Source organism: Hemicordylus capensis, chromosome 3, assembly GCF_027244095.1.
Source record: "Hemicordylus capensis ecotype Gifberg chromosome 3, rHemCap1.1.pri, whole genome shotgun sequence".
Taxonomy (NCBI): Eukaryota; Metazoa; Chordata; class Lepidosauria; order Squamata; family Cordylidae; genus Hemicordylus; species Hemicordylus capensis.
In genome coordinates this window covers 36,864,707-36,890,984 of record NC_069659.1, presented here as the reverse complement: position 1 = coordinate 36,890,984, position 26,278 = coordinate 36,864,707, and the positions used below count along the sequence as shown (strand labels likewise).

Below are 26,278 nucleotides of genomic sequence, written 5' to 3'. Positions count from 1 at the left end.
TGATATTAGTTACTAGGTAAATTCTATGTGGCATGTGTTATAGGCACTTCCAGACTCAGAGAAGTGTATTGTAAGTTACTTTGAATGTTTTGATAAATAGAAAAATGACTAATGAACTTCTAAGTAAAGCCAGAAGGGATCCTCAGACTGCCTTGTACAGCCTCCTGCACCAAAACTGGATTGCCTTCATGCCACTCACAAGCACACACATGGATTAACCCATTTAATTACATATAACAACCACAGTTAGAGAAAAGTAGCAAGCAAAGGTAGTGATGTGCCTACAAAACTGATTCTTCCAGGGAACTCAAAGGGAACTCCAAACCACCAGCTCTGGAGTTGCAGACCGGTCTGGCCTGAGGGAAAATTCTTCCCTCAATCCTTAAACATAAATCATCCCTCAATCCCAGAGCATAAGAATATTTCCAGTCATGAGAACCCAGAAATTTTTGGTGATGTCTGGCTCACAATACCCTGGATGTTGCCTGCAGGAACATATTTATACAAGTGAAAAGGACTTTTGAAGGGAGGGGAGAGATGAAAAAAGTCCCCCCCCCCCCCACGTCCAGTCGGCTGTACAAAGAAGCCTTCAGTGCAGGGACACTGAAGGTTTCTTGCAGATCCATACCTCTCCTTCCATCTCCAGGAGCTTTTTCACACATGGCTGTTAGTTCGAATCTCCTCTTCAATAGAGGATGCCAGTCCACATATCAGCTTGATTAAGCCAGCTTGATTGCCATCTTATTTATTTTTTATTTCTCTGTGTAAACCGCCTTGCGCCATTTTTGGAAGGGTGGTATAGAAATGGAATGAATGAATGAACCCTGAAGTCACTGTGGACTATCAGAGACCAGCTCAGACACGACTCTGTTTTTCCCCACATTATGGCTGTGCATTATGGCTTACTTAGCCCCTCATTATGTCAGGAGTAAAAAAAAATCCCCTATTTTCAGCAGCTTTGGGCGGGGGGGGGGGGGGAGACCTGAGGCTTCAAGTATTCCCCGGCACTTATTGGTGATGTGTGGAGGGGTCATTGCCAATAATTCAGCTTTTGTGAGGTTTTAAAAAAATGTTTGCTGGGTAGATTTCTGGAGCTATCAAGTGTCAGCACAAATGCCCCCTCCCCCTCCCTTTCGAGCCTTGACACCTGGAAGGAAGAGTTGGAGGGAATGCCAGAATGATTAGGGAGGTTCTCTCCCCTTCAGAGCTCTTTTGCATTTCAGCCGACCGGTGCATGCTTCCTGAAGCCTTCCTCCCACCCCACCCCACCCCACCCCCCCTTGGATCTATGAGGGTCCTTGTGCCCAGTTCTTCTCCCCCGCCTGCCCCATCTCAGCTGCTGCTGCTGCAGCCACCAGCCCCTCCATCCTCAGTGAGTTTCCCAGCAGCAGGCTGTGACTGCAGACAGCTTGGAGGAGACCAGTCAAGGAGACAGGCTTTGCAACAAGCTACAGACTCTTGGCCGTTTCCATTCCCAACTTCTCTCTTGCAGAGAAGGTCAACGTGGGAAAGAGGGAGCATGGTTTTGTAACTGACTCAGCTGCAGACAGAGGGGACTTGATATTTGGTGTCAGTTTCCCAGGCTGGATGGGGATGTGTTTCCTAAATGCATCCAAGGAAGACCTCTTTGCAGAGGATCAATTGCTTTCAGGGGGGGTGTTGCTCTCTATCCCTGCAGGATCAAGTCCACACCCCACCCCACCGCACACTAATTAATAATGTAATAATGAAGGGAGGCATCTCTTGCCTCCTCCTGGGATGTGATCGGTTGGAGAGAAAACCTAGAGCCAGCAGTGGGAACGCACACAGGAGAAAGATTGCAGGGAATGTGGGGAGGAACCAACGGTTATGTGGACGGTCCATCTAATCCCCCAAATCAAACTGCCTCAAATCTGTGAAGTAGATTTGCTCCTCGGATACCCGCAGCATAAAGCCATGTGTGAATAACTCCCAGAGGGCTGGGCTGGATGTCAGCCACCATTTCATTTTGGGGTATATTCCTAACTTGCTATCTTGGCAGATGAAATCATGAAACTCTCACAATTTGTGTCCTAGAAAGGAAGTCTGTAGTCCACATGGTAAGTTTGAACATGCTGGTATACTGCAGCTTGGCCCATTCAAACATGAAAATAACTTCTTCATGCTTTAATGACGTGAAGCCCTTAGTCTGGGGTGTTGTGTAGAAAAGCCCTTGCTGGAATTCTACAGACTTTCAGGGGCCAAATCATTGTTTCACCACTTCATGTAGCCATAGTTCAGGTGAAAGGTTGGTTCAACCAGATCTTCTGAGTCTGGCCTGACTGTAATAGGAACCCAAGTGGTCCCTTGGAGTGACAATATGTCCAGGAAATATTGGATTAGATAGACCAGGGCAGGATTCAGCCATTTTGGCTGGGAATGGTGTAATCCAACAATATCTGGAGACTCAAGCCTGGGAACCCCTGGATAGTTTACCTTCTCTTTTTCTAAACAGGTCATCGGTCTTTATTTCCAGCAACAAGATGGATGGTTTTCCTAAGAAGTAGATTAAAATCACATCTCTTAATTCTGACTGAATTGATGCCTAAAAGGAACAGAGGAAACCCATTATCCAGCTTAATTCTTAAAGGTGTCTGGAAAATATTAATTAAGAGCCAACCCATAGCTGCAAATGTTAGCAAATGGAAACTTTTAAAAAATATTATTAATAATTACATTTTTGGAAAAGAACCAGAGGGGGATTGTCAGGCTCAAGACAAAGTCTTCAGTTAAAGTAGGCCATGTGTCAGCCTGTATTTCACAGTGAAAATGTGCTTATTTCACAGAACAATTTGCATATTTAATGGGGAAAATTGCTTATTTCATGGCACAGTATTAATAAATACAGAAAAGCCTGATAGCATTAAAAAAAAAAAAAACCAAAACCCCGAACCAACCATGTGAGAACATTTCCCTGTCCATATCCACATTTCCTCAATTTGCCTTGTCTTGAATATTTTATCCCTTTCCTAGCAAGCTGCCTGCTCAATTCTAAGCACATTTATTTGGAAGTAAGCTCTACTGAAGTGAATGAGGGATGCCTAGGAAATCAGTAATGCTTTTGTGCATTACAGTTGGACTCACATAGAAGTCCCCGGTAGATGGTGACCCTTGTATGTTAAAAATAACCTGCCAGTATCCTGTGGCATTGCTTGCAAATCATGTCAGAGCACCGATTCTAAGTTGCAGTTTGAAGCTACCTGAATTTTTAAAACTCCCCAGCAATGCACACATTTTCCCAGGTTGTGCCTCTTATAAGTGAGTCACCTGCATCCACTTTAACCTCCCCTTCTGTCTGAGCCCAGCTTTTGCCATCAGCCAATTAGTGAACTCCAGAGGACATTCTGGGTCATGCTGTAGCAAGTGCCTCGAATCCTCATTAATGCTAATTAGTGCTTGGTAGGTTAATTGGTGGTGAAGCTCATCTTTTTTTAATTACTCCATCGAATAGGCCAGTGGGACCCTGTGGTCAGCGTTGAATTATTCTGTTTGTTTTGGTGCTCTTCATCTGTATGTGTAAAGACAGATGTTTCTTGCCCAAGCTTAGGAACTGCTTGCCTTTGGGGGCGGGAGGGGCTAAAAGATAAAGAATCTCTTTGCAATTGCTAATTGGGGGAGGCTGAGCTGATCCCCTAGAACAATTATTCCCACCCACACCACTTCCTTTCTGTGATGGTAAAGTGTGTGGTTTGGGACATGGGTTATCATGATTTGAAATGCAAACTTAGCATCCAGAGTATTTCCCCCCCTTTGAATCCCCATCCTATTTAACAAGCTTTTGCAAGCGTGAATGGTGATGTCCAAATTGAAACATGGAGCCAGAGCAGTGGTCTCCACTATTTTTCAAGTGGAGGCCACTTTGGCAAAAAAAATTTCAGTGTGAGAGCCATTTCCTACTGCTCTGTTCTCTGCACAATGCTGTGCTTGTCTCAGTGCTGAGAGGCTCCTTTAAGAGAGAGGGAGCCCTCTCTGAGGAGCTCTGTGGAGAAAGTGCTGGGAAGGGCTACACTTCCCAACACTCTGTACATGCCTTCCAAGATGGCGCAGGAGTCTCAAGAGGACTCTGTTTCACTTCAAGGAATCACTCCCCCGCCCCAGCTCTGGGCAAAGTGCAGCACTGCATGGTGGGAATTATCATATCTGCATGGTGCCAGGGGAACTATGCAAAGTATTCTGTTTGGCCAAAGCTTCACACAGGCCCAATAAACAATGAGTCAGAGGGCCGTACCTCAGGTTGATGGGGGCTGCCACTGGCCCCCGGGCCTTACAGCAAAGAACACTGAGCTAGAGAGCCAGGAAGAGAGTTCCTCTCTCACAGAAATTGCCCAAAGTGAAAGAGACAGACTCTTGACCGAATCTAGTTAGGTGCTACGTGACAAGGCAACTTCAAAAGGCTCTGGGTCACATGGGCTGACTTGATGCGCATGCTGATAGAGCCATAAGGTTCCATCTCGAAGACAGCCCCAATGCTTTTTAAAACAAGTGGCTGCAGAAGCAGTGTTGCCGCATTTAATGGGGCTTGAGCCGCTGCTGGATTTTAAAAGCATAGGGGTTATCTTCCGGATTTGTGGTAACCCCGCAACAGATCTGTATGGCTCGGTTAGTGTGCACAATTCAAGTCAACCAAGTTAGCATGAGTATCAGCACAGCTCGCAGGAAGTATATTTGATCTGAAGAAGAGCTGTATAGAATGAGGAAGATCAGGAATGCAATATATAAACATATACTGTGTTTATTAACTAGAAATTAATGTTCATAATATTTACAATATATAAATCTTAATATGTAGGAATTCACTAAATATTTATGCAAACTTAACATCTTGAAAACATTAATACAAAGTCGAATAATCCAATGCATAGATACAGAATGTAGAATTACTGGTTAGATAAGGTCTCTAAAATGTAGCCACACTCTTGGGTTTTCTTATTTGTCTTGTAGATCCTTTGTTCTTTCAAAGCTTGCAGGATGAGCCAAACGTGTTATGTCATGTAGTCCTCATTGGTGGCTTCCTTTTACTAGCCACTCATTCATACAAAGGATTCTGATAAGGATCTGTTTTTTCCCTCTGGAGGAAAGATTTTTCTTAGAAATTCTCACTGCTTATTAACTGGGAGCACCTTGCTAGCACCTTGCCCATTGTTTTAACCTGCCTTTTCTCCAAGTAGTTCAGGACATGAGTCTTCTTGGCCTCATTTTATCTTCACAACAGTTCTCTGAGGTATGTTGCTTTGGAAAGCAGTGGTTGGCTTAAGGTTGACCCTTGCAGTATATGGCTGGATGGGAGTTGGAACCTGGATCTTTTCCATCCTAGTCTGGCATTCTAAATACTACACTACTGGTTCCCTTCTTGCCCGCCATCTTTCTTTCTTACTTACTTACTTACTTACATTTATATCCTGCTCTTCCTCCAAGGAGCCCAGAGCAGTGTACTACATACTTGAGTTTCTCTTTCACAACAACCCTGTGAAGTAGGTTAGGCTGAGAGAGCTCTGTCATCTGAGAGAGCATGGACTCTGTCATCTTGCCTAATCCAAACTTTGTGACCAAAACAGTATAAATCCTGTTAAGCACCATGGAGCCAGAGCGGACAAATATCCCTGAGCCATGGGGGTGTGGGGGCTGCTGCAGGAGCAACAACTACCGCCACTGTCAGTGGGTGCCCTGCGTGCACAACCCCACTGCCACTGGGTACCACACCTGTGCCCCTTTCTGCAAAGGAGAGGAGAGGAGCACCCACCCAGGCCAACAAAGAAAGTGCTCACCAGCTGGAGAGGCTGTGCATCTGTGCCCACGGCCAGCAATGCCACCTGCATCAGTGTGCCAATGAAGGTGAGAGGGGTATGGCCAGCCCAAGGGTGGTGTACCCAGCAGCGGGGGGGGGGCAGGTGTGGCACGTGGAGGGGGAGGGGGCTGACACAGCACCCACCCTCGCACCCAGTCCCAAGGCCACTGCCACCTTTCCTATGCCCCTTTTGTTACGTATATCTTATTTTCATGCAGATTCCCTCATAGACAACAGGGGATGGAGGCAAATGGCACTGAAGGCAGCTTCAAAGAGGGTTCAGTGGCATTCAGAGCAAGGAAGCGCAGGTGCAGTCAGAGGAACAGACTGGCAGCACTTCCAGACTAACTGCAGTAGTGCCCCCAGGAAGGGGCAATTGATGATGGTGGTGATGATGATGATGATGATGATGATGATGATGATGATGATCTCTCCTTTCTTCGGAAACCTTCTGTGCCCGGCCAAAAAAAAATGACCCCAGGGTTGCTCATTGTTCCACACACTGCCATAAGAGGGGATTGCATGGGGTGGGAGAGGGGACACTGCATAATCTGCAAACTGGCAGGAGCCAAGTTGGTTCTCCTGTGCCACCTTTGTTCCTAATTCTACAGACAAGCAGGAATATGCAGGCAAGCCTTTGTGGACACAGGGTTTTGCATTGCTTAGGGGGGAAAGCCGTTACAGATTGCATAATATCCTGAGGAGGCATTAGCATGTTTGCATTGGCTTATCTGCTGGAAGATAAATACCATGGAGTTTGGGCACCACAATCATCTTGGCATGAGCCACTGAGCTTACTTTTGTATTATGTTTACTATTCTTTTCAGGAGGAAAGGAAATTACATAGTTTGCCCACTTTGTGAAATGAAAATCATAGACAAGTTTATCCCATCTTTGCAGAATTGGGCAAGGCTGGATATGTTTTGCTTAATGTGGCCCTCTTCTTGAGTTCATGGTGTAAGGCCCAAGGAACTGAAATGACTTGATACCCAACTCCACAGATGCATTGTTGCTCACCTTGTGGTTTTTTAAAGTTTAACCTGTGGGCAAGAGCCCATGGATCACATGGGGCTTTGAACGCAACCATACATCACTGAAATCTGCTGTTTCAAAAGTATGGTTGCTCTGCCTTTATATATAGCTTTTGTAGAAAACAGAAAGGGCATACCATAAAAAGAAGGGGGAAAACCACCTGGAAATCTTGATATCTGCATACAGGTATGACAGAAACCTTTAACATATCCTGCCTAACGTCCTTTTTCTCTACAGCCGTTTTAGCACCACAAACGTCTGTAAGCTCTGCGCTGAGAATTTATAGAACCATTTGGCTAACCTAGAATACGTATGTGTGGTACTTGGGTATCCGGCATCACCATCCCAAAATGTTAGAACTGACTGAATGCTGGTCTGTGTTTGAAAGGTGTTAGGAGAAGGTGTACAGATCCCACATGATTGCCATTATGTTCACTATTTGTTTAAAAAGAGTGTATTTCATTATTCATAGCCTAGACATCCAGGGACTCACTTTGTTTGATTTTGCTCTTGCAGTGTGAATGAACGTGACCACTTGTTAAAAAGGCTCGGCAGAAAAACCCCTCCCAGCCTCTTCCGTGCTCATTCTGTCCAACACGGAGTATCACGTAAGTAATAGACTGTTTGTAGATTTTTTCCTAATTTCTCAAATGCTAGAGGAGTAAAAGACAGGTTGTGGCTAGCCTGGGGCTACCATGCAGGCACTATAGCACGGAAGGCAAACCTGAAGTACTCCAGCTGTTATTGGACTGCAGCTCCCATCACCCCCATCCACAGCTTGTTGCAGCAGGGGATAATGGGAGCGGTAGTCCAGCAACATCTGAAGATTCTTAGGTTGGCCATCCCTGTTCTGAAGAAATGAGTGAAAGGTGCACAGAAGCAGTGAATGGAGCAGTGTGGCCAGTAATCTGTCGTTGTTTTTTAATGAAATGGAGGCTAAATAGAGATAATTGGCATAGAGGCTGGGCACACCCGATGATAGCACATGTATTTGGAACTGAAATCAGCCTGTTTGTCTTTCCCAAGCTTTCAAATTGCCTCGAATGCTTGCACAAGCTTGGAACCATCCATACACCCACCCTAAACTTTGTTAGGAGAAACAGATTGCAGTATGAATGGGCCTGTTTTCAGCCATACTTTAAAAAAGAGATTCCTGCTGAATCACAAAGTGATGCCAGCTGCTTTAAGAGATGCCAGCTGCAACAGGGAGAGCTGTGCTCCAGTGGGGGGCTCCAGGCAGGAATCTCCGTGCCCCGCACTGAGCATCCGAGAGCGCCCCAGCGGGATGATGGGATGAGCCTCGAGGATGACACAGGGCTCAGACCTGGTCCTCTGAGCCACTGCTGTGCAAGTTTTCTGGACACTGCAATGCTTCTTATTGGGAAGCATGGCTATTGCTCCGTACCATGTTGTGATGAAGTAGCCTCCATGATGGAGTTGGGGGAAATGCAGAAACCCAGCCAGGATCTGGACTGGCCCACACCCTACACAGTGACACTTTCACATAATTACAACTTCCAAAAGTTGTTGGAACCACAATTTTTAAAATGCATAGCATTGTGATTTTTCAAGTTCTGGGAATGTGCCACTGTTGGAAATAGGCTCCTTGCATACACATTAGTCTCACCATATAAGGCTATTCTTTTTGCCTATCTCTGGCTGTCCTGCTAGGGGATTCCAATCCAGAGGCTATTTACATGTGCAGACTACACAAATGTAAATCATGGCTGATTTGCACCCTCCTCCCTCAGGCTTTGGACTGGTTCCAGAGTTGCATCATTTGAAAAGCAGGTGATAATGATAAAACCTTCCTCTCCTTCAGACACGCTCATGCTTCCAGGAGAGCATTTGAGAGACTCTATGGCTGCCGGAACAAAAGTGTGAAAAAAAGGAATGTTCCGGCACACATGTAGTATGCAGAGAAGAACACTTGTGCTGTCAGATGTGATCTATGAGGTCGCACATGTTGTCAAAGGCATCGCTGAGCTTTTAACACGTTGATAAGCCACAGGAAATAGGAAGACAGTATTGAAATGAATTTCAGCTCTGTGAATTCTGCCCCTCATAAAGACTCATGATTAAGTGCTTAGTGAGCCAGTCCAGTTAGGGTTAGCCTGCAATCGTGTGCCTGTTTTTCTCATGAACATAAATTGTCACTGTATCTTTAAGACTAAAAAAATGCTTTTGTGGCCAATCCATACTCCTCTACAACTTCTGTCATCTCTTGTCAAATGATATTGTTAATCAGGACATGGGGTGTGTGTGGAGGGTGCGGAATGTTGGGGCCCTTACAATGAATAGCAGACTAATTCATATAACACACATTTCTCCCATGCATACAGGTGTGTGTGTGTGTGTGTGTGTGTGTGTGAGAGAGAGAGAGAGAGAGAGAGAGAGAGAGAGAGAGAGAGAGAGAGAGAGAGAGAGATTATAAACACATACATAAATGTGTGTGTTTGCATATATATATGGATACATATCTACATTATTTGGGGCAGAGGAGAGAGAACAACAACAAAAAAGTCTGACATCCAGACTAATGCTGCATAACATAGAAAGTAAATTGCTAGATGGCCTTGTGCTTTGACTCATTCGGTGACTTAGAGTCGACATCCAGATCCAGGTGAGTAGCATCAATGGGGCTTCACTCTTAAAATATATCTATATCTATATCTATATCTATATCTATATCTATATCTATATCTATATCTATATCTATATCTATATAGATATATATTGCCATGCCTCTGTGAACAGTGGTGGATTCCACAGCATTTGGAGAAGAGATAGTGTTCTTGGCTACTGGCTGCTGCTGTCGCCATCTTTTTTAGTCTAGAATGAGGCAGAAAATGACTCTGGGACATTTCCTGCCTAGTTGTAGAGTTTAAACGGTGGCAACAGACGCTTCCAGGCACTGTTGAAGCTGCCACTGCTTGCAGAGGTGTGGCAAAAAGGTGTGTATGTGTGTGTGAAAGAGGGAGGGAGGGAGGGTGGGAGAGGGAGTGACACCATGGAGTGGGTAAGTAAATTTTGGTGATGGCAAGTTGCTTGAGAGAATGCTTAACAACAGTGCTCACACATGTAGTCTCCCATTCAAATGTAAACCAGGGCAGACTCTGCTTAGCAAAGGGGACAGTTCATGCTTGGTTTCCCTGTTACTTGCACTGTATGGATTTTTCATTCTCAGCTATTTTCTGAATAAGAAAAATACTAAGCAAAGACCAGTGTATACCTGAACTCTCTCCAAACACAATGGAAGTGCCTCAAGTTTTATCTCAGAACCAAAGTACGCAAGACATGGAAGATTGGTGATTGTATCTTCTGGTGTTTCTATTTTTAATTTCTATCCAAGAAAGGAGAAAAGGACATAGGCAGCAAACAAGGCCCACCACTGGCTGAGAGAGAGCCAGGCCCGCCCCTCGGTGTGATGCGTTGATGTCCTTCTGATACATTGCACCAGGAGGCATGCTCAGCAATGGCGTATGGATGCATTGCCCATCAGCCTCTCCCAGCCAGTTACTGATAGAGATTGATGGACAACATGTCCATCATTAGGTGCCGGGAGCGGGGGATGAGGGGGCCCTCTTGCAGCCCTTGGACATTGGTGGCTCAGGGAGATTTCCCCCCCTCTCCACTCCATTGTCCCTACCCCAAGGAGACTACTTTTGACAGTAGGCCTGATGGGAGGCAACTTTCAATCTCTCTCGCAGAAGGGTATCAAAGCTAAGTGCCAGATACTTTCATAATTCTGCATGTAGCTTGATAGCATCCAGAAACCAGAAAAGCTTATGTGTTGATGCTGTTACTGTGCTAGACCTCCCAGCACAACCACCATCAGATAGCTTTAAGCCCCTGCTCCAGTCTCAGATGATTGAAGAGGACAGGGGTTTGCCTGCGCCTCTGCTGAATGGCACGCCACTTTTTCTCTTCGACTCTCAAGCAGCTGTAAACGCTCTGAACAATGAGTGGCTTGTTCTTGAGAATGAAATAAAAGGTGCAGCTTTAAACGTGGGAGTTGGGGAGACATTCAGACTTTCAAAAGGCTCCCTTGTAAGTGTGAGGCAGAATCTTCCATTGTTTCATTTCAAAAGATAATGGAAATGTGCAGTTAGTCCATTCGCAGGCCATAAATGAAGCAGGTGGAGTGACATCTATCCTGGCAGTTTTTCTTCATCTTTCCCATTGTGTAGTGAGAGGCCAAGCTGGATTAACAATTACACTTAAATGTTATACATGATGGGGTCCCAGCCAAAGTATTATTTAATATCTGATAATTCTGCTTTTTTTGCTCTTGGAGCACTCCAAATGCAATAATAATTGCAAGTTATTATATTGCAATAATAGCAATAATAACTGCAAGTCGAACATATTTTTAGAAATACAAATTAAAAACAATGGCTGACATACAGAGCAAGAATGCACTGGTGCAGTGAGAGAACAGCCTTACAGAACTTTCCAACTACCTGCAGTGGCAATTTCTGACACCCTCACCTTCCCTGGAAAGCCCTCTGTGCCACCCAAACATACATCCCTGAAGGTTGCAAAGCCCTTGGGGACACATTTTTGGGTGGTACAGAGGGTTTCCTCAAGAAGGGGAGGCCATCGGAAACTGCCATTTCCCCACTGCCCTGGTGCAGTTTGTTGGGAAGTTCTGTTAGGTTGCTCTCTTGCAGGGTATGTCAGCCAGTGACACATCCAGACTAACTCTTCACTAGTGCAATAAACAAAAGATGCACCCACATAAGAAGGTCACATAGCTGAGCAGATGCTCAGAATTGCTCAGTCTCTTGAGCTCTTGGTCTGCCTGCACAAGTGTTGTGCTAGTATAACAAGGACACTGTATTGCTTTGCTTCATTCCCTGCAACAGATATGGACTGAGGAGGAGATTTCACAACAGGAGGCAGGCCACAGTTTGCAGAAGCGCACCCTGTTACACCAGTGCAACACTAGTCTGGAATGCAAACTCCCAAGTTAAAGGAACAAACTAAGGATGAGCTATAGCTTTTGGGGGACTGATGCTGTTTTTTCGAGATGATTTGATAGATGAGGAGCAAGTGATTTGCTCTGAAAATGCCAGTCACTTCTCTGAGGAGGATAGATTACTCTGTCTGGTGTGCTTTGCCCCAGCCTATTAGAGAGAGGGATGAAAGTCTATCCAGCAATGACAGGCGTGAGTTTGGCAGTAGGGATGTGCACGGTCCGGAGAAGTCCGGACCGGCACCGAAGTGGAGCCTTGTTTTTAGGGCGGGGAGGGCTTGCTTAGCCCTCCCGCCTCCTTGCCCCCGCCAGCGCCCGTATTGTACAGTATAGGGGCGCTGGAAACCAGCCGCCCCCCCCGCCGCCGCCGCGGCGAAATAACCCCTAAAACCAGCCAGCCCCCCCTCCCTCCCAGCTAGCTGCCCGCCCGCCCGCCCGCCCACCCAGTCACTCACCCGGTCGCTGGATAAAAAGCGAGAGGAGCTCCGGCACAGAGCTCCTCTCGCTTGGAAGGCCTCCAGCAGAATGGTGGCTTGCGCGCGCGCGCGCATGCGCGCGCCACAAACCACGCCGTTCTCCGGAGGCCCGGTCTACCCGCCGGGAAAGGGCCGGGTAGACCGGGCCTCCGATTGCTGGGTAGACCGGGCCTCCGGAGAACGGCGTGGTTTGTGGCGCGCGCATGCCTTTGTCAAACTCTGCCGGGCCTTTGTCAAACTCTTTCTTTCTTGCCCTTTGTTCACAACAACCCTGTGGGATAGGTTAAGCTGAGGGTGGTGATTGGCCCAAAATCACCCAATAAGCTTCATGACTAAGTGGGAACTTGAAACCAGAATCACTGGTCCAGACTCCTCCACTGCTGCACTGTACTCCTTTTAACCATCCAGCCTCCATACTGCTTCTCAGCTCTATGTAGTCAACAAGCAAGCGGTGGCCTTTAACTGTCTGCAAGTCTTGATGTTTTCTGCTCTCTGCTTTTTCAGATGGGTATGCATTTTCTCAAGAGGAACACGGGGTCGTTTCTCAGTCCCAAGTCGTTCGATCCTATGACACGACCAAACAGAGAAGTGGAGTCGAATAACACGGTTCTTCCCCTTGATTGGTGTTCAGAGTAATGTGATTTGGATCAATGAGTGCACTGTTAATACATCCTTGACTAAGGTTGGCAACAGCAGCCTAAACACCGGAAAGCTTTTTACTGTGGCCTTAGCCAACAAGTTTGTTATGTATTCTTGCAAACCTTGAGCATAGATTGTAGGGGGAAATCATCGTTTGAAGTCAACCGCCTTGCTCTGCCTAACATTTGTTTCTGTTGTTTATGAAGCATTTGGCTGTGCTACATGAGGTGTGGAACTGAAAACATTTCATTTTTACCACCATTTAAAAAAAAAAAAAATCCATATGCACAGTTCTGGGAGAAAACTCAAGCCGTTGTATGTTCCATGAGAAATCTGCCTTTGCTTAATTCAAATAGGAGTGCTGGCATTTCCTGTTTTGTCCTGCCCAGATTCGAGTGCGCAAGACTACATGTTTGAAACCTTCCTTTATAATAGTCACTGTTTATTTGACTGAAATGTTCACGGAGAGACGGGGCACTTAGGTTGCTATTACAGGAAAACAAATGTACCCGTGAGAAAGCAGGCAGAGGGATAAAGCTCCAAGAGCTTATGTTACCAGGTTATGTTTTGAAACAACAATAAGCACTGTAAGATGGCAAATCGTATAAACTATGTCATAGCGATGCTAGTTATTTACACACACACATATTACCTTCTGCCACTATATTTATCCATTACCCTGTCTGCATGGCAGGACGCTGTCTGCATGGCATTCTGCTCAAGGTGTATCTCAAAACAACTGAAATGCAGACTTCAGATTTTGGCCCGGTCATCCCAAACAGCAAAGATTTTAGTTGCTCAGTGCATATTTCCTGTCCTCCACAGCAACATTCCCTAGCTGTTATGTGAATAGTGCAGAGAAACTAGCCATCTACAAAGAAAGTAGCATCAGTTTAGGGATTTTGTCACCCTTTGTTCATGTCCTTCATATTGGCCTTTCTGAAAATGTTGAAAAAGCTGGTGCCTTAACATCCTCTGCTTGTGAAACTAAGGAGAACTTTGGAGAGGCAAAGGAAGAGTCCATTTTGGATTACTGTGTTGTTTTCTCCACTAGTTAGTAAACAAATCATTTATTGTAAGCTGGAATCTAAAGCAGGGGGAGAGAGAAATAAGACCTCCTACCAAGAAACAAAATACAAAATAGGCCTTTTCCCTGGGAAACTCCAACAAACTCAGCTCAAATAAGGATGAGCTCAGTACAAACTTCTTCTTAAGAAGAAGAAACAAGGTGTTTCTTCTCAGCACCTTGGAAAAACGGGTCAAAAATATTTTGGACATTAACAAAAATTCATTGTCCAGCATGGCTACTTCAGGGAAATATTTCCTTAGGAGGGATGGTTTCATAAATGTACAGAGATTATATCTTAGATGGGGTTAGCATTAGGGTTGCCAAGTCTTTTTGGCCAGGTTCCTGAACCTTTCACAGCTGCATGACAAGGAGATATCCTGCAGGTGATGATTTCTCCAACACAGAGATGTTGTAACGGGGGAGAAAACGCCACTTGCTGGATTTTATTTTATTTATTTATTTTATTGTCAAATTTATGTACTGCCTTTCATTAAGAATAATCCCAAGGTGGTTCACATCATATTAAAACAATACAAATCAATTTTAAAAATTTGATTATCGTGCAGCTTTCAGTGACATGGGAGACCTGTCCGAAAAAAAGTTGATTGCAGTAAGCAAGGCACCTGTTAATTGGTCTGCCAGTGGAGTTAGTTCCTATAGCTCTTGATCACCTTAGCACTCCTCATTTTAGTTTCCTGAGATGTTTTTTTAAAAAAAATCATGAGAAATGTAGCAAATTCTTGCTTCGTTGGTTTGCCAATGTTCTGGGTGGAATGGGCATGCCCCATGTACCCTGGAATCGTGCAGAATTCTAGGAAAAGCAAGAGATGAATAGAGCTCTTAGATTCACCCAATGCTGTCCTTCAGACAAGCTTTATTAATTCTAGTAGCCAGACCACATTTTTGAATAGCATAAGGTAAATACTGCTGCAAAGCTTGTCTTCAACCACTTCTCTCAGTTATCATAGGTGCTGTACATAGGCCCTTAAAAATACCAACACTGTTTTTTGCCCTTTTGCTGACCGCCCTCTGGAACTTTTATTGATTTAAGTGTATCCGAAAGCGATTCGCCTATGAATATTTATGCTCATCAAGCCAAAGAAAAACAGCCATCTGGTTCCCTCCCTGGCCTAATCTTTCTAAAGGGTCTCCAATGAATTCCAGTGCTTGAGTGCCACCATTCAGTTCTTGGTGCCACCTTGAGCACGCTGGAATCCCTGTAGCATGGAACACAAGAGTTTTCTGAGTCTGCAAGTCCTCCGCAGGGTTTTTCTTGGACCAGAACTGGAGTGGGGAAATATCTCCATTCCCCTATTTACATTGCCGATGGGGGAAAATGCAATATGGGAAAGCTGGAAGCAATTTGCCAATAATCATGGACGTCAAGAGGCCAAATGTGAGTGTGTGCTGTGTTTTCATTCACCTTTATATGACAAGCACATAACATAGTGAGGATTATAAGCAGAGCAAATAGTAAAGTCATGGAGGAAACCAAGTCTATTAATAATGAAAATCTCTAGTATTAGAGCCTTGCCTATTTCTTTAAGCATTTTATTTGATTCTCTGATTAGGGGCATGATCCAGTCGACATTCAGCACTTTTGTGCAAAGCACAGGCTTAATTCTTCAGCTGAAATTGATGGGGATAACTTTGGCCCATGTACTGTGTCTGCCTGGAAAATATATGAAATAGTTCACTTAAGAAAACAAAATCACCTGCTAACCACTGTGCATCGTGTTAGAAGGTCTAACCACCTGCAAAGGCAAGCATGATACCAGTTGAGCTTCTATAAGCTAAAGCATAACTCCCCACCCACCACAAAAAAGGATGCTTTGCGACTCCTAGGACATATTCCCTAACATACTAGACCACCACCACCCCTGTTCAAATTTATTATTTATTTAACATATTATTATTTTTATTTATTTACCATCATTTGTATACCACCCAAAATTCAAGTCTCTGGGCGGTATGAAATTGAAAGGCTAGCAGGAACATTACAAATGCATACAATGAAATGGTGTGGGAGGGGAAAATAGAAACTTTTTTTAAAAGACTGGAGAATAGCTGAAGGCAGTTAGAAGGAGGAATTGTTGGCCGCACCCTGTATGCTCATCCCACCTTCACCTCTGATTAATATGATTTAGAGGTTTTTTGCATTTTGTTTCCTAGATCAGGCACTTTCCTAGATATAGCACTTTTGGATGTTGGAAGCTCTTCAAAAGCATTGAGGTCATTCACACGACCAGGTCTACCTGGGCTAGCATAGGTCTACCCAGGTCGACCTGGTCAAGAGAACCGCCAGGATCGCTCCCTCTCTCTCACCATGCTATTCACCGCAGTGGCAGTCATGTGTGAGCATGGGGCAGTGACTGGGGCAGGAGTGACAGTCGTGAGGAGGAAGGTAGGAACGATCCTCCCTGGCTCCAGGAAAAATGGTTGTGGCCATGACCTTATTATCTTGTTCTGAACCTTACAGGAACCTTGTAGGGTTGGTCAATATTATTATCTAAATATTGCAGCTAGGGGGCTGAAGCTAGCGAATTCATAGCTGAGGGGAAATTCAGACAGTGGGACCTGGACCCGTAGCGGGAGGGGTTAGGTCGTGCCTGACTCCCCCTAAATTTTTCTCTGCCCCCTCAAAATTTTTATGAACATTTTTTCCCCCTATATTGTAATTAATGAAGACCAGCTAAGGTAGTAAAACCTCCCCCACCCACTTTTTTTGGTCCCCCCCCCCAGTGTTGAGGCTGGCTCCAGGCCTATGGGGATCTTCTGGGTTTTTAGCCAAGTCTCTTAACCACTACACTATACCAGCAAATCTATTTGATTAAAAGTAACTGTGGAACAAAAGAAAGAAGAGTGTGTAGCATAGGAAGCCATGTAACCTATCTCATGCCATTCCCAAGTTTCTTAAAAACTACTTTCTTTCTCCAGCCTCACTTATTTGCTTAATATGGCAAAGTGAGTAATGTTGGGGAAGAACGGCTGTCGACTGACATGATTTATTTTACTAGCAAAGGCTATTGTGGGGGGCTGTGTCATTTTGACCTATCTCTAAATTGAGGTCAGCCGATGTCACATTCAAGCTCTCCCCAGAGTGACTAGTTGGCGTGAACTGAGATACATGTGTTAGGTGTCAGCTCAACAGAAATTACACAGGGTGCTTGTCACACTGTTATATCCTAAGTGACATTTGGGTTGGCGGGTCAAACTTTTGTCAGCACTGGAGGACCTTAATCTGGATCTGGGTTAATCCTATGGAACCCACCCAGGTCAAGACCTGACATTCTTCATGTCCGCTGGAGCCATTACAAACCTAATCTATCGTACCATAGGTATACACTGATGTTTTTAGCTCTTCATCTTAGTAACAGACCAGTAGTGAACAAGCAAGCATATCCTGGACATATTATCAGCAAAAAGGAAATCAGCACTTGTATAAACATATTCTACATCCAATTGCTGAAATGAGTGTAGCCTCAAGAGCCACCTTGAACATCTGGTGTGAAAATGTTATCAATTTGACAGGGTACTGGAGCAGAATATGTGAAAGAGTTCTGCTTGACAATCTGGATTAACAGTTCTGTGCTGATCAAAACAGTGTTAAGGGATGGAGAGAGGAGGAGAGGACTCTTTATCAGCTCACTACAATGACCAATCTGCCAGGGTTTCTGGAACATTCTGAGGAAAAGCCAACGTCAGTGTTCCCTTGTTAAAAACCAGATATGAATTGTCTCTTTGGATCAATATGATATGCTGCCTAGACCTGGTGCACAAAGGATGCCGTTCCTTTAACAAGGGTCTTGTTACAAATTAAAAAACATGGAGCTGGGTTGTGAGTCAAGCTCTGCTGAGAAATCTGTTGACGTTTTCTGTTCCTTGACAAGGCTTCAGGTCTTGCTGTAGGGAGCTACCAGGGGAAGTCAGTAATAACTTGTCAAGAAGGAATAGTGAATTGCTAATAAAACTATTGGAGTCAAGGCCAGTTGCTAATGTACCTAAAAGGAAATAAAAAACTGTATGCAGAGCAAACACAGAGTCTATGGGCCGTAAATTAAGAGAACAGTCTTGCCTTCCTAATCTTTACTTCACTAGACCACACACTTTTTAAGACATGCCAAAGAAATCTATAGTTTCTCTTCAGTTTGCAGCCAACAGTTTTAACAGCAGATACTGGAGCAAAATGTCCAGTTACTGAAGTTACTTTATTTTTAGAACAAGCAGGACTGTGTTTATTGGGAGACTATTGGTTGTTATCCTAAATAATTAAAACCAAACTAAGGTTGGCAAAACAAAGTGTGTTTTGTTTTGTGTTATTTGTGGATCTTCAAGTGATATCTCCCTTGTACAAAAAAATAAGTGCAGTGTTAATAGGTTGCTCTGCACAGCATTGTCGTTTACTCAGTAGTTCTTAAATTGCGAGGTAGAACTCCCTCAAGAAAGTATGGGCTTTTGGGTAAGGAAGACATAATTGAGGCAGAAAGTAAAGACCTAAAAGAAAGAAAGGAGGGAACTGGAGGAAAGCAAACCAATATGGTAGTTAAAGACAAATTAAGAACAAGGGGAGTAAGAATGACAGAGGAACTTATCTGGAGAAAAATCTTCACAGGAAGATTCCTGAATGCATATGAAGCATGGCTTAAAATTGTTATGAGGGGTCCCAAAGATGAGTTGTCCTACATGCAGGGTAACAATAATATTGTTACCCTGCCCTAAGTCATGGAAAGTTCCAAGTCTTCCCCTAGTCTTGGCTTCCTTTGAAGGTGCGATGTCTGGAGGCTTATGGTGTCTTTGTAGTATTTGGTTTATTTACAGATATACAATCAGAGCATCAGATGGAGGTGAGCAACAGTGCATTCCTAGAAGCAGTAATAGATCTCTTCGGCTCCTCAGAGAGCAGCTCGGCATCCCAAGGTATGCTTTTAGCTTCAATCCCTCCAAAACTCCTGACCCTGTATTCCAAAACTGCTTGTCTCCTTCCAAGTGCTTATTTTGTCCCTTAACACACAACACACATCCTTCTGGAGGTTGAGAAAGAGGATGGCTTTTCTACCTTCTGTTAAGGTAGACCATTAAGGAACATTCGCTTTTTTTGTCAAATTCCAGCTGCTGAGCAAACATTAGCTCTGTTCATGGGTCATGAAAACAGGTACATTGCACCTAAGCACAGGCTGATGGGAGCATATTGGTTAACCACACCCTTAACTCTCCTTGGGTGTAACAGGTGCTTGCAGAGGCAAATGCTGTACCTGGGGAAAGTTCCCTAACCCCATGATTTGAAATGCTGGAGCACTTCAAATCATCTATATATATATAATTCTCCTGGGTGTGTCTAGGAGTGTGCGTCCGAGCACCCAGCTGATTGGCTGGGTGACGGACACACCTGATTGGCTGAGGTGCACCCAGGAGGATTGGTTGTTGCCACCACTGCAGGCCCAGCTGTGGAGGCCAGAGGCGGTGGCGGGCCCGGCCGCGGAGGCAAAGCCCAGGAGAGGGGAAAGAAAGGGGGGCAGAAGTGGCAGTGGGGAGGAGAGGCGGCTGGGCCCGGAAGCGGAGACTGGGGCAGAAGGTGGGGGGGAAGAGGTAACCACTGGCCCCAAAGAGCGCACAGATGCTCTGTGTGGGGTCGGCTAGTAGGAAGAAAATCTCCCTGTAGGGTGTGGCTACGGGATGTACTGGCACGAGAGGAAGCATAGCTAGTTAGTGTGCTCCCCTTTACTTTCTTAACACATAAATAGAACCATTGCCTTAGGGCAAGACCATCTTGATAGGCCAAGTCAATTTCATAACAATATTTATAGCACATACACAGGGGCTATTCACATGACTGAGCAGCCAGGCGGGGGGAAGGCTAGACCAACTCACCTTCCCCCAGATGGAATGTTGCTCAATTATAGCTACACCCCTGTCCACAATCCATAGTAAATTGCCTAAGGATACCAAAACAACAGTTGGTGCCTCATTGTTTGAAGGGGGAACTCCATCCTTGACCAAACACTGGGTATGCTGCGGCTTGAGTGCTGCGGCACTGTTACCAAATTGTGTGAGCCTGATCCAGCAGGGCTGTTCTTAGGTTCTTATGCACAATGGCTGAGCAAGGAGAGGCTGGCCCAGCTGCGTGATTGGCAAAAGTGGCAGCGGCCGGCGCACACAGGAGGGGCTGAGGGAAGTGAGGTTGGCCCAGCCAGCATCCTGTTGCACTCTCTCGGCTCAAATTGCAGCCGGGTCACTAGAGGAAAGGCTTGCTTTCTCTCTTGCAAGCCCTCTACCTAGTGAACTGGGCTCAGAGAGACTGACGAAGGGCACAACAAAGGAGGAGGAATGACGTCACCCCTCAACATGATGGGCACGACTGGGCCGCCGCTCATACTTAACATTTGCTCTGGGCCCTTCTTCCCACCCCCCACCTTGGAACAGCCACCGAACAGTACATGAGGGAATATTTTTTTTAAATGCCATCTCCAACTTTTCATCGGAGGTGCTGCTGCCCACGCTACCACTGCATTCTGCTGCATGTGTGGGCCAGCTGTATCTCTAATGAAGACATGCCTTTTCCTTACCTTGTTCAGCTACTGTAGGAGCTGCTAATTTTGCCTAAGGGAAATATTAAGAATCTTTATTTCACCTTCCCTCAATTATGAAGATCATAAATCTTCACAAAGAGCCCTTCTGAGCCTTTGAATTTGTCTTAGGACAACATAAATTATGTTGGCTGTCATCAATAACTGTTTATTTTATTTATTGTTCTAGTTCAATTTCTATGCCGCCTTCCATAAACGTATTCCAAGGTGGCTCACAAAAATTAAAATATAATAAAACCCCATAAAAATCACATTAAAACATTAAAATCAGTTAAAGCAATGGAAACCATAAAACACGCCCCCCCCCGCAAAAAAACAACAACCCAACCATAAAAAGAGGAATTGTTCCGCTTCCCCGATGAATTGTTTTCTGAGGGTGTTGAGAAGCTTCTGTCAGGTGAGCACTCTAGCCCCTTTTCCCTTTATTCCCGAAGCTTCTTTGGAAAAATCTGTGACAGTTATTCAACACCTTTATAGTGTAGACTATACAAGGTGCTCTGAGTCGTTTCACATGTAGGGCTTATGTTGAGATGTTTTTAATCTGTTGGCAATATGAAAATGAGGTCCATAATAATCCAGTTGCTCTCAAGTAGCAAGGCCAGGTCCAGGAGACCCCTAGGTTGTAGCTCCACTCAGCAGGCAATACTTAGCATGTCAGTAGTAGACAAATCCATCTCTTCCTGAATTCCAAGCCTTCTCCCCAGCACTGCTTCATTGTCTGCATTCAGCTTGAACCTATTTATTGTCCTTCAGCCACTGACCTCAGCCTCCAAACATTAGCTAGAATGGACATTCAATGTGTACATTCCACATTCACAACATCCATGCATGGCCTAACGGGAGAGATGCTCCAAGGCCATCTTTTTTACATGGTCATTGTGCAAATGTTCCCAGTTACATTTGGGGAAGCATGAACACACTGTTATGAAAGCACCTTAAAACACCCTCTGCTGTATGTACTCTTTCATAAACTGTAATATCTTGTAATGTTTCTGTGTATAGAAGCAAGACCTTAACTGTATGATCTCCATTCAGACATAGCTTTATTTAGCATTCATGTAAATAAAAAGCCTTACCTTTATATATATAAAAAAATACTGTACTCTGAAGAAATAATGTCTTCTCTTTGAGTGTAAGGCTCAGGAATTTGAACTTGAAACTTAAATATAGCTTAAAGCAGTGGTTACATACTCCTGAATGCCTATAGATTGCAGCGTTTATGTCCTCTTTGGATGTTTCATGAAAAGTATTGTGTATATTTTAACCTTATTTGAATATTTGAGTAAATTCCATTTTTAAAGGTCATGGAAACAAAAGACACATTTTCCAGGACGTGTCATAAGATCACCTCATGACCATAACCCTATCCACGTTTTATTCAACACATGTACAATCTGTGTACAGTGTACACAGATTGGGACACAAAGAAATTTATCCACACATTATGTTTAACACACATACAGTAGTACAGTTCCTATCTGTACTCTGTACTTGTGGGGTCCTGTACCCAGGTTCACTTTTTATAAGAATGTAGGTACAGTCATTAACACAAGATGTGCATATATACAAACACCTGTACACATGTACAATGTAATGGCTGAACAGGGCTCATGAAATAAGGAGAGAAAAATTAAGGAAGACATTTCATTTGTCTCTCTTATTGAGTTAGCAGGGTCTCTTCAGTCATATTATTGCCAGAGGCACATTCAGCCAAGTACAAAGTTCTTGTATAGAGAACAATTATGGAGTTTAATCTTCATAGATCCCCAAAGAAGTAAATTCCTTGAAGTTATTTTTCTCCCGAGTTGGCAAAAACAAGCTAACCCAGCAATAGCCACCTTTTTTGGCAAGAGTGCCACAAGCCAAGTCCAAAGAGCATGTTGCAGTAGCAGAATGGGTTCTGGATTCCGGGGCCCTCTTCGGAAACTGCCCTTCATGTGCCCTCTTTTACCCAGGCCCTCGAGAGAGCCCCTCTGCTACCACCAGAAGAGGGCTACAGGTATAAAGTTCAACAGTGGGCATTCAACAGCTGTCCAGCAATGTCAACCCCTGATGCCCCCCTATATGGTATAGATGCAACCAGGGGCGGCCCTTTCATGAGGCAAAGTGAGGCAGTCACCTCAGGTGGCAGACGACTGAGGCACCAGAAAGGTGGTGAGATGCCTCCTCCTGCTGCCATCAGAATAGCTCTTTGGGATCCATCTGACCCTTGCACGCTTTTGCAAGGAGATCCTCTCTTCACGCTCCTTGCAAAGCTTGCAAGAAGTATGAAGAGAAAAGATGAGGCTACTGTCAATCAGACACTTCCCCTCCTTCCCACCCCTGTACCACTTACAAAGCTTGCAAATGTTAGTTTTGAGAGGGAGCTCACCCCACTAGGGCTGTGGGGCATGACAGCATTTGGTGCCTTGCCTCAGGCCCTGCCACCCCTGGATGCAGCCCTTCTATGTCTAAGGCTCCCTGTGGATGCAGCCCACAAGACCTCTAGTCAGCTGAACTAGGCAGTAATGCAATATGGGAGAGGCAGGCAGAAGTAAAACCAAGATTATGCCACAGTCAGCCACACCTGTGAGCATCTCCCACCCCCAGCCTGCCTCTCAATACCAGTTACAGGGGAGCAACAGCAGGAGAGAGGGCACGCCCTCACCTCCTACCCGTGGGCTCCCCAGAGGCATCTGGTGGGCCACTGTGCGAAACAGGATGCTGGACTAGATGGGCCTTGGGCCTGATCTAGCAGGGCTGGTCTTATGTTCTAACCTGTATCACAATTCATGTACTTGTATTGCTTTTCATGTATTGCTTTTCTTAGGGCAGATGTGAAAGTGCTAACTCGCCTCCACAATCCATAGTAAATTGTTTAAAGATACTGAAACACAGTAGGTGCCTCATTGTTTGAAGGGGGAACTCCATCCTTAACCAAACACAGGGTATGCTGTGTCTTGATAAGTGGCCCTGTTACCAAATTGTGTAAGCCAGGGAATTTAGTGCAAAGAAGGTCCCATTCAGTGAGGAAGGCTAAGAGGCAAGAAAGGAAAACATACTAAACTTAACAGTAGGAGCCAGTTATTTTATGGCTGTGTGGTTTCACCGAGAAGATCTTCCAGATGTAATTTTGGCATTAATGCCTCTATTTTTTAAAAAAAACAACACCCATCTGCAGGATTGCTTAGAAAACACAAATCAACAGCTGTTATGTCTGTGGTTTTTGCTTTCCACTTTGGTCTTCTTCCTTCAAGAAATGGGTGTGAGGTCTTGCCACTCTCCCCTCAGTGGCTATTAGACTTCAGATGTCACTGAAACTCCTCCTTGCCTCCCTTCCAGAAACATAAATCCAGATATAAAACAATTAGGCAATTAGGCCTCTGCAGATTTACACTGAGTGGTTGGCAGGAGGCGAAGAGATCTACCCCCAAGTTCAAAAACACAGCCTATTGCTCTAATACACAGAGGTCAAATATTAACTGTCTGAGTGACAGGATCATTTGCAGTGTCTTTTTCTTTTCTTTTTTAATTATTGGAGAGTCAAGTTATGAGCCCTCTGTTCTATCATATCGAATTGCTTAAGTGTTGTTTTTCAGGTTTCACTAACTATGCAGAGGGGAGCGATGCGATGGGAAAATGTCTAATTGGCTCCCAGCAGATTAGAGCAACTCTTGGTAGTTGTATGGATTCCCTCTCCCCTTCCTCAAGAGTTGCCATTTTTTAAAAAATGTTTCGTTAATGTCCTCTGGTAGTTTAAATACAGCACTGTGTTAGTGGGGGTTGTTTCCCTCCCAGAGTGGATGCAAAGGAAGGTCATTTTACTATACTTTTAGATGGTTTGGAAAAATGAGGAAATCCGTTGCTTGCAGCAAGCCTGTTTACCAGCCTGTGTATGCACAAAAACTATTTCCAATAAATCTTTTATTAAAGTAAACAAGTCATCAGTGGTTTTGCTTCTTTGGCTTCCTCATTCTCCCAGTTCACCCAGTTCACCTCATTCTCCCAGTTCACCCCCCCCCCCACCAGATTAGTGTGAAGTTTGACATCAAATACGTTCAAGAGCTTTGCCTGCAATACAGGGGCGTAGCTAGGGGAAAGGGGGCCCGTTTTCACCCCTCTCCCTGGCAGCCCCTCAGAGTGAGGGAGAGAATGAAGAAAATAGGGAGGAGTGGATCTGGGGGGCCCTCAGGAGCTGGGGGTTCTTTGAACCCATCCGCTTAATTATAGCTACACCCCTGGCCTGCAGATTCAGCTGTTATTTCTAATTACTTTTTGAGGAAGATTTCACGGCTTCATCATCCTTCCATTGACGTCTCCAATAAAAACAGTTCATCAACTCATGCTTCTTATTCCAGAATGAGAGCATCCCAATCCCAGGTTTATGTCACTGGAGTCAGGCCTGGCCTGTAAAACAAACCTAGGCACTCACCTAAGGCACTCATTCTTAGGAACTGCTGGACTGACCCCTGGGGAGTGGCATGGGGCAGGAGTGGCGGTCTTACAGATTTTGAAAGGCATAGGGCTTGTTATCATGACGATATGGAGATGGGCTGGAGAGAAGTCACCCTCCTACCTCGTGCCTCACAGATGACCAGAGCCTCATAGGAACTTTGGACGCTGCCTTATACCAAGTCAGACCATTGATCTATTCAGCTCAGTTGTCCATGCAGACTGGCAGTGGCTTCTCCAAGGTTACAGGCAGGGATCTCTCTCAGCCCTATCTTAGAGATGCCAGGGAGGGAACTTGGAACCTTCTGCTCTTCCCAGAGTGGCTCCATCCCCTAAGGGGAATATCTGACAGTGCTCACACATCAAGTCTCCCTTTCAAATGCAAACCAGGGTGGACCTTGCTCAGCAAAGGGGATAATTCATGCTCATACCACAAGACCAGCACTCCTCTGGGCTTTGCAACTCCATTGCTGAAATTGGGAGTTGGGGCCTCCACATCTATCACAATGCATTGCAGAGAGGCAGCACTCAATAGTTCTCCTCTCCCTGGCCCTGCAAGCTGCAGGACTCCCTGGTTAACATGGCCGCCAGCAGCACAGGAGCATGTTAAAGCCACATGGCAGTGTGGAAGAGAAGAGAAAGTAGGGCAGGCTTTGTTTTCCTTCTGTCTAACTTTTAACCTGGGTAGCGGATCTGGGCTACCCAGGTTTGGAGTTATTGGGTCAGGAGGCCTCCTGACTCTCCAGTTGACCGCAAATCCCTGGGTTAACCCCATCCTCTCCAAGGTTCTATGGTAATGAGAACAGGCTCCTAGTCTTTTTGCTTACCACCCTCCCCTGCCTCATCCAGCACCAACCACCGAGTATGGCTTTGGCTCTCCTCCTCATTCAGTTAAAATTATATTCTGTATATGACAGAATGTGACATACAGAATATCTGGATGTGGGGCACCTATGTGTGTGCGCCAAACTCTTCTTCACCTAGGACACCAAGAACACTAGGGCCAGCCCTAACGAGGTCATGCAGGAGCACCATACAAACCCCACTAAATTGACTAGAGGCTGCACAATAACCATGCTTAGGGGACAGCACTCAGCGGAAGCTAAATCATCACCCAAATTAGCGGTTAAACAAAGCAAAGGTCTGGACTTTCTCTCCAATGCACTGAAATTCAAACGTCCTTTTGCTGCAGTTCAGCTAGCTGCAGACATAAAGAGAGGCAAACTTACACACATGTATCCATAGCTGTTTCTTAAAATGTGCTCG

At 45.0% G+C, this 26,278-nt stretch overlaps 1 protein-coding gene across 12 annotated transcripts in view; it reads left to right on the top strand.

The window, feature by feature from the left end:
- ATP8A2 (ATPase phospholipid transporting 8A2) overlaps window positions 1–24,500 on the top strand; it is a 595,211-nt gene extending 570,711 nt beyond the window's left edge. For all 12 annotated transcript variants that reach the window (XM_053308077.1, XM_053308075.1, XM_053308074.1 and 9 more), the window contains 2 exons: window positions 7,352–7,443; window positions 12,794–24,500. In XM_053308077.1, the coding sequence (XP_053164052.1) occupies window positions 7,352–7,443; window positions 12,794–12,891 (190 nt within the window). In that variant the 3' untranslated portion in view covers window positions 12,892–24,500. The remainder of the gene's footprint in view (window positions 1–7,351; window positions 7,444–12,793) is intronic.
- The last annotated feature ends 1,778 nt before the right edge of the window (window positions 24,501–26,278 follow it).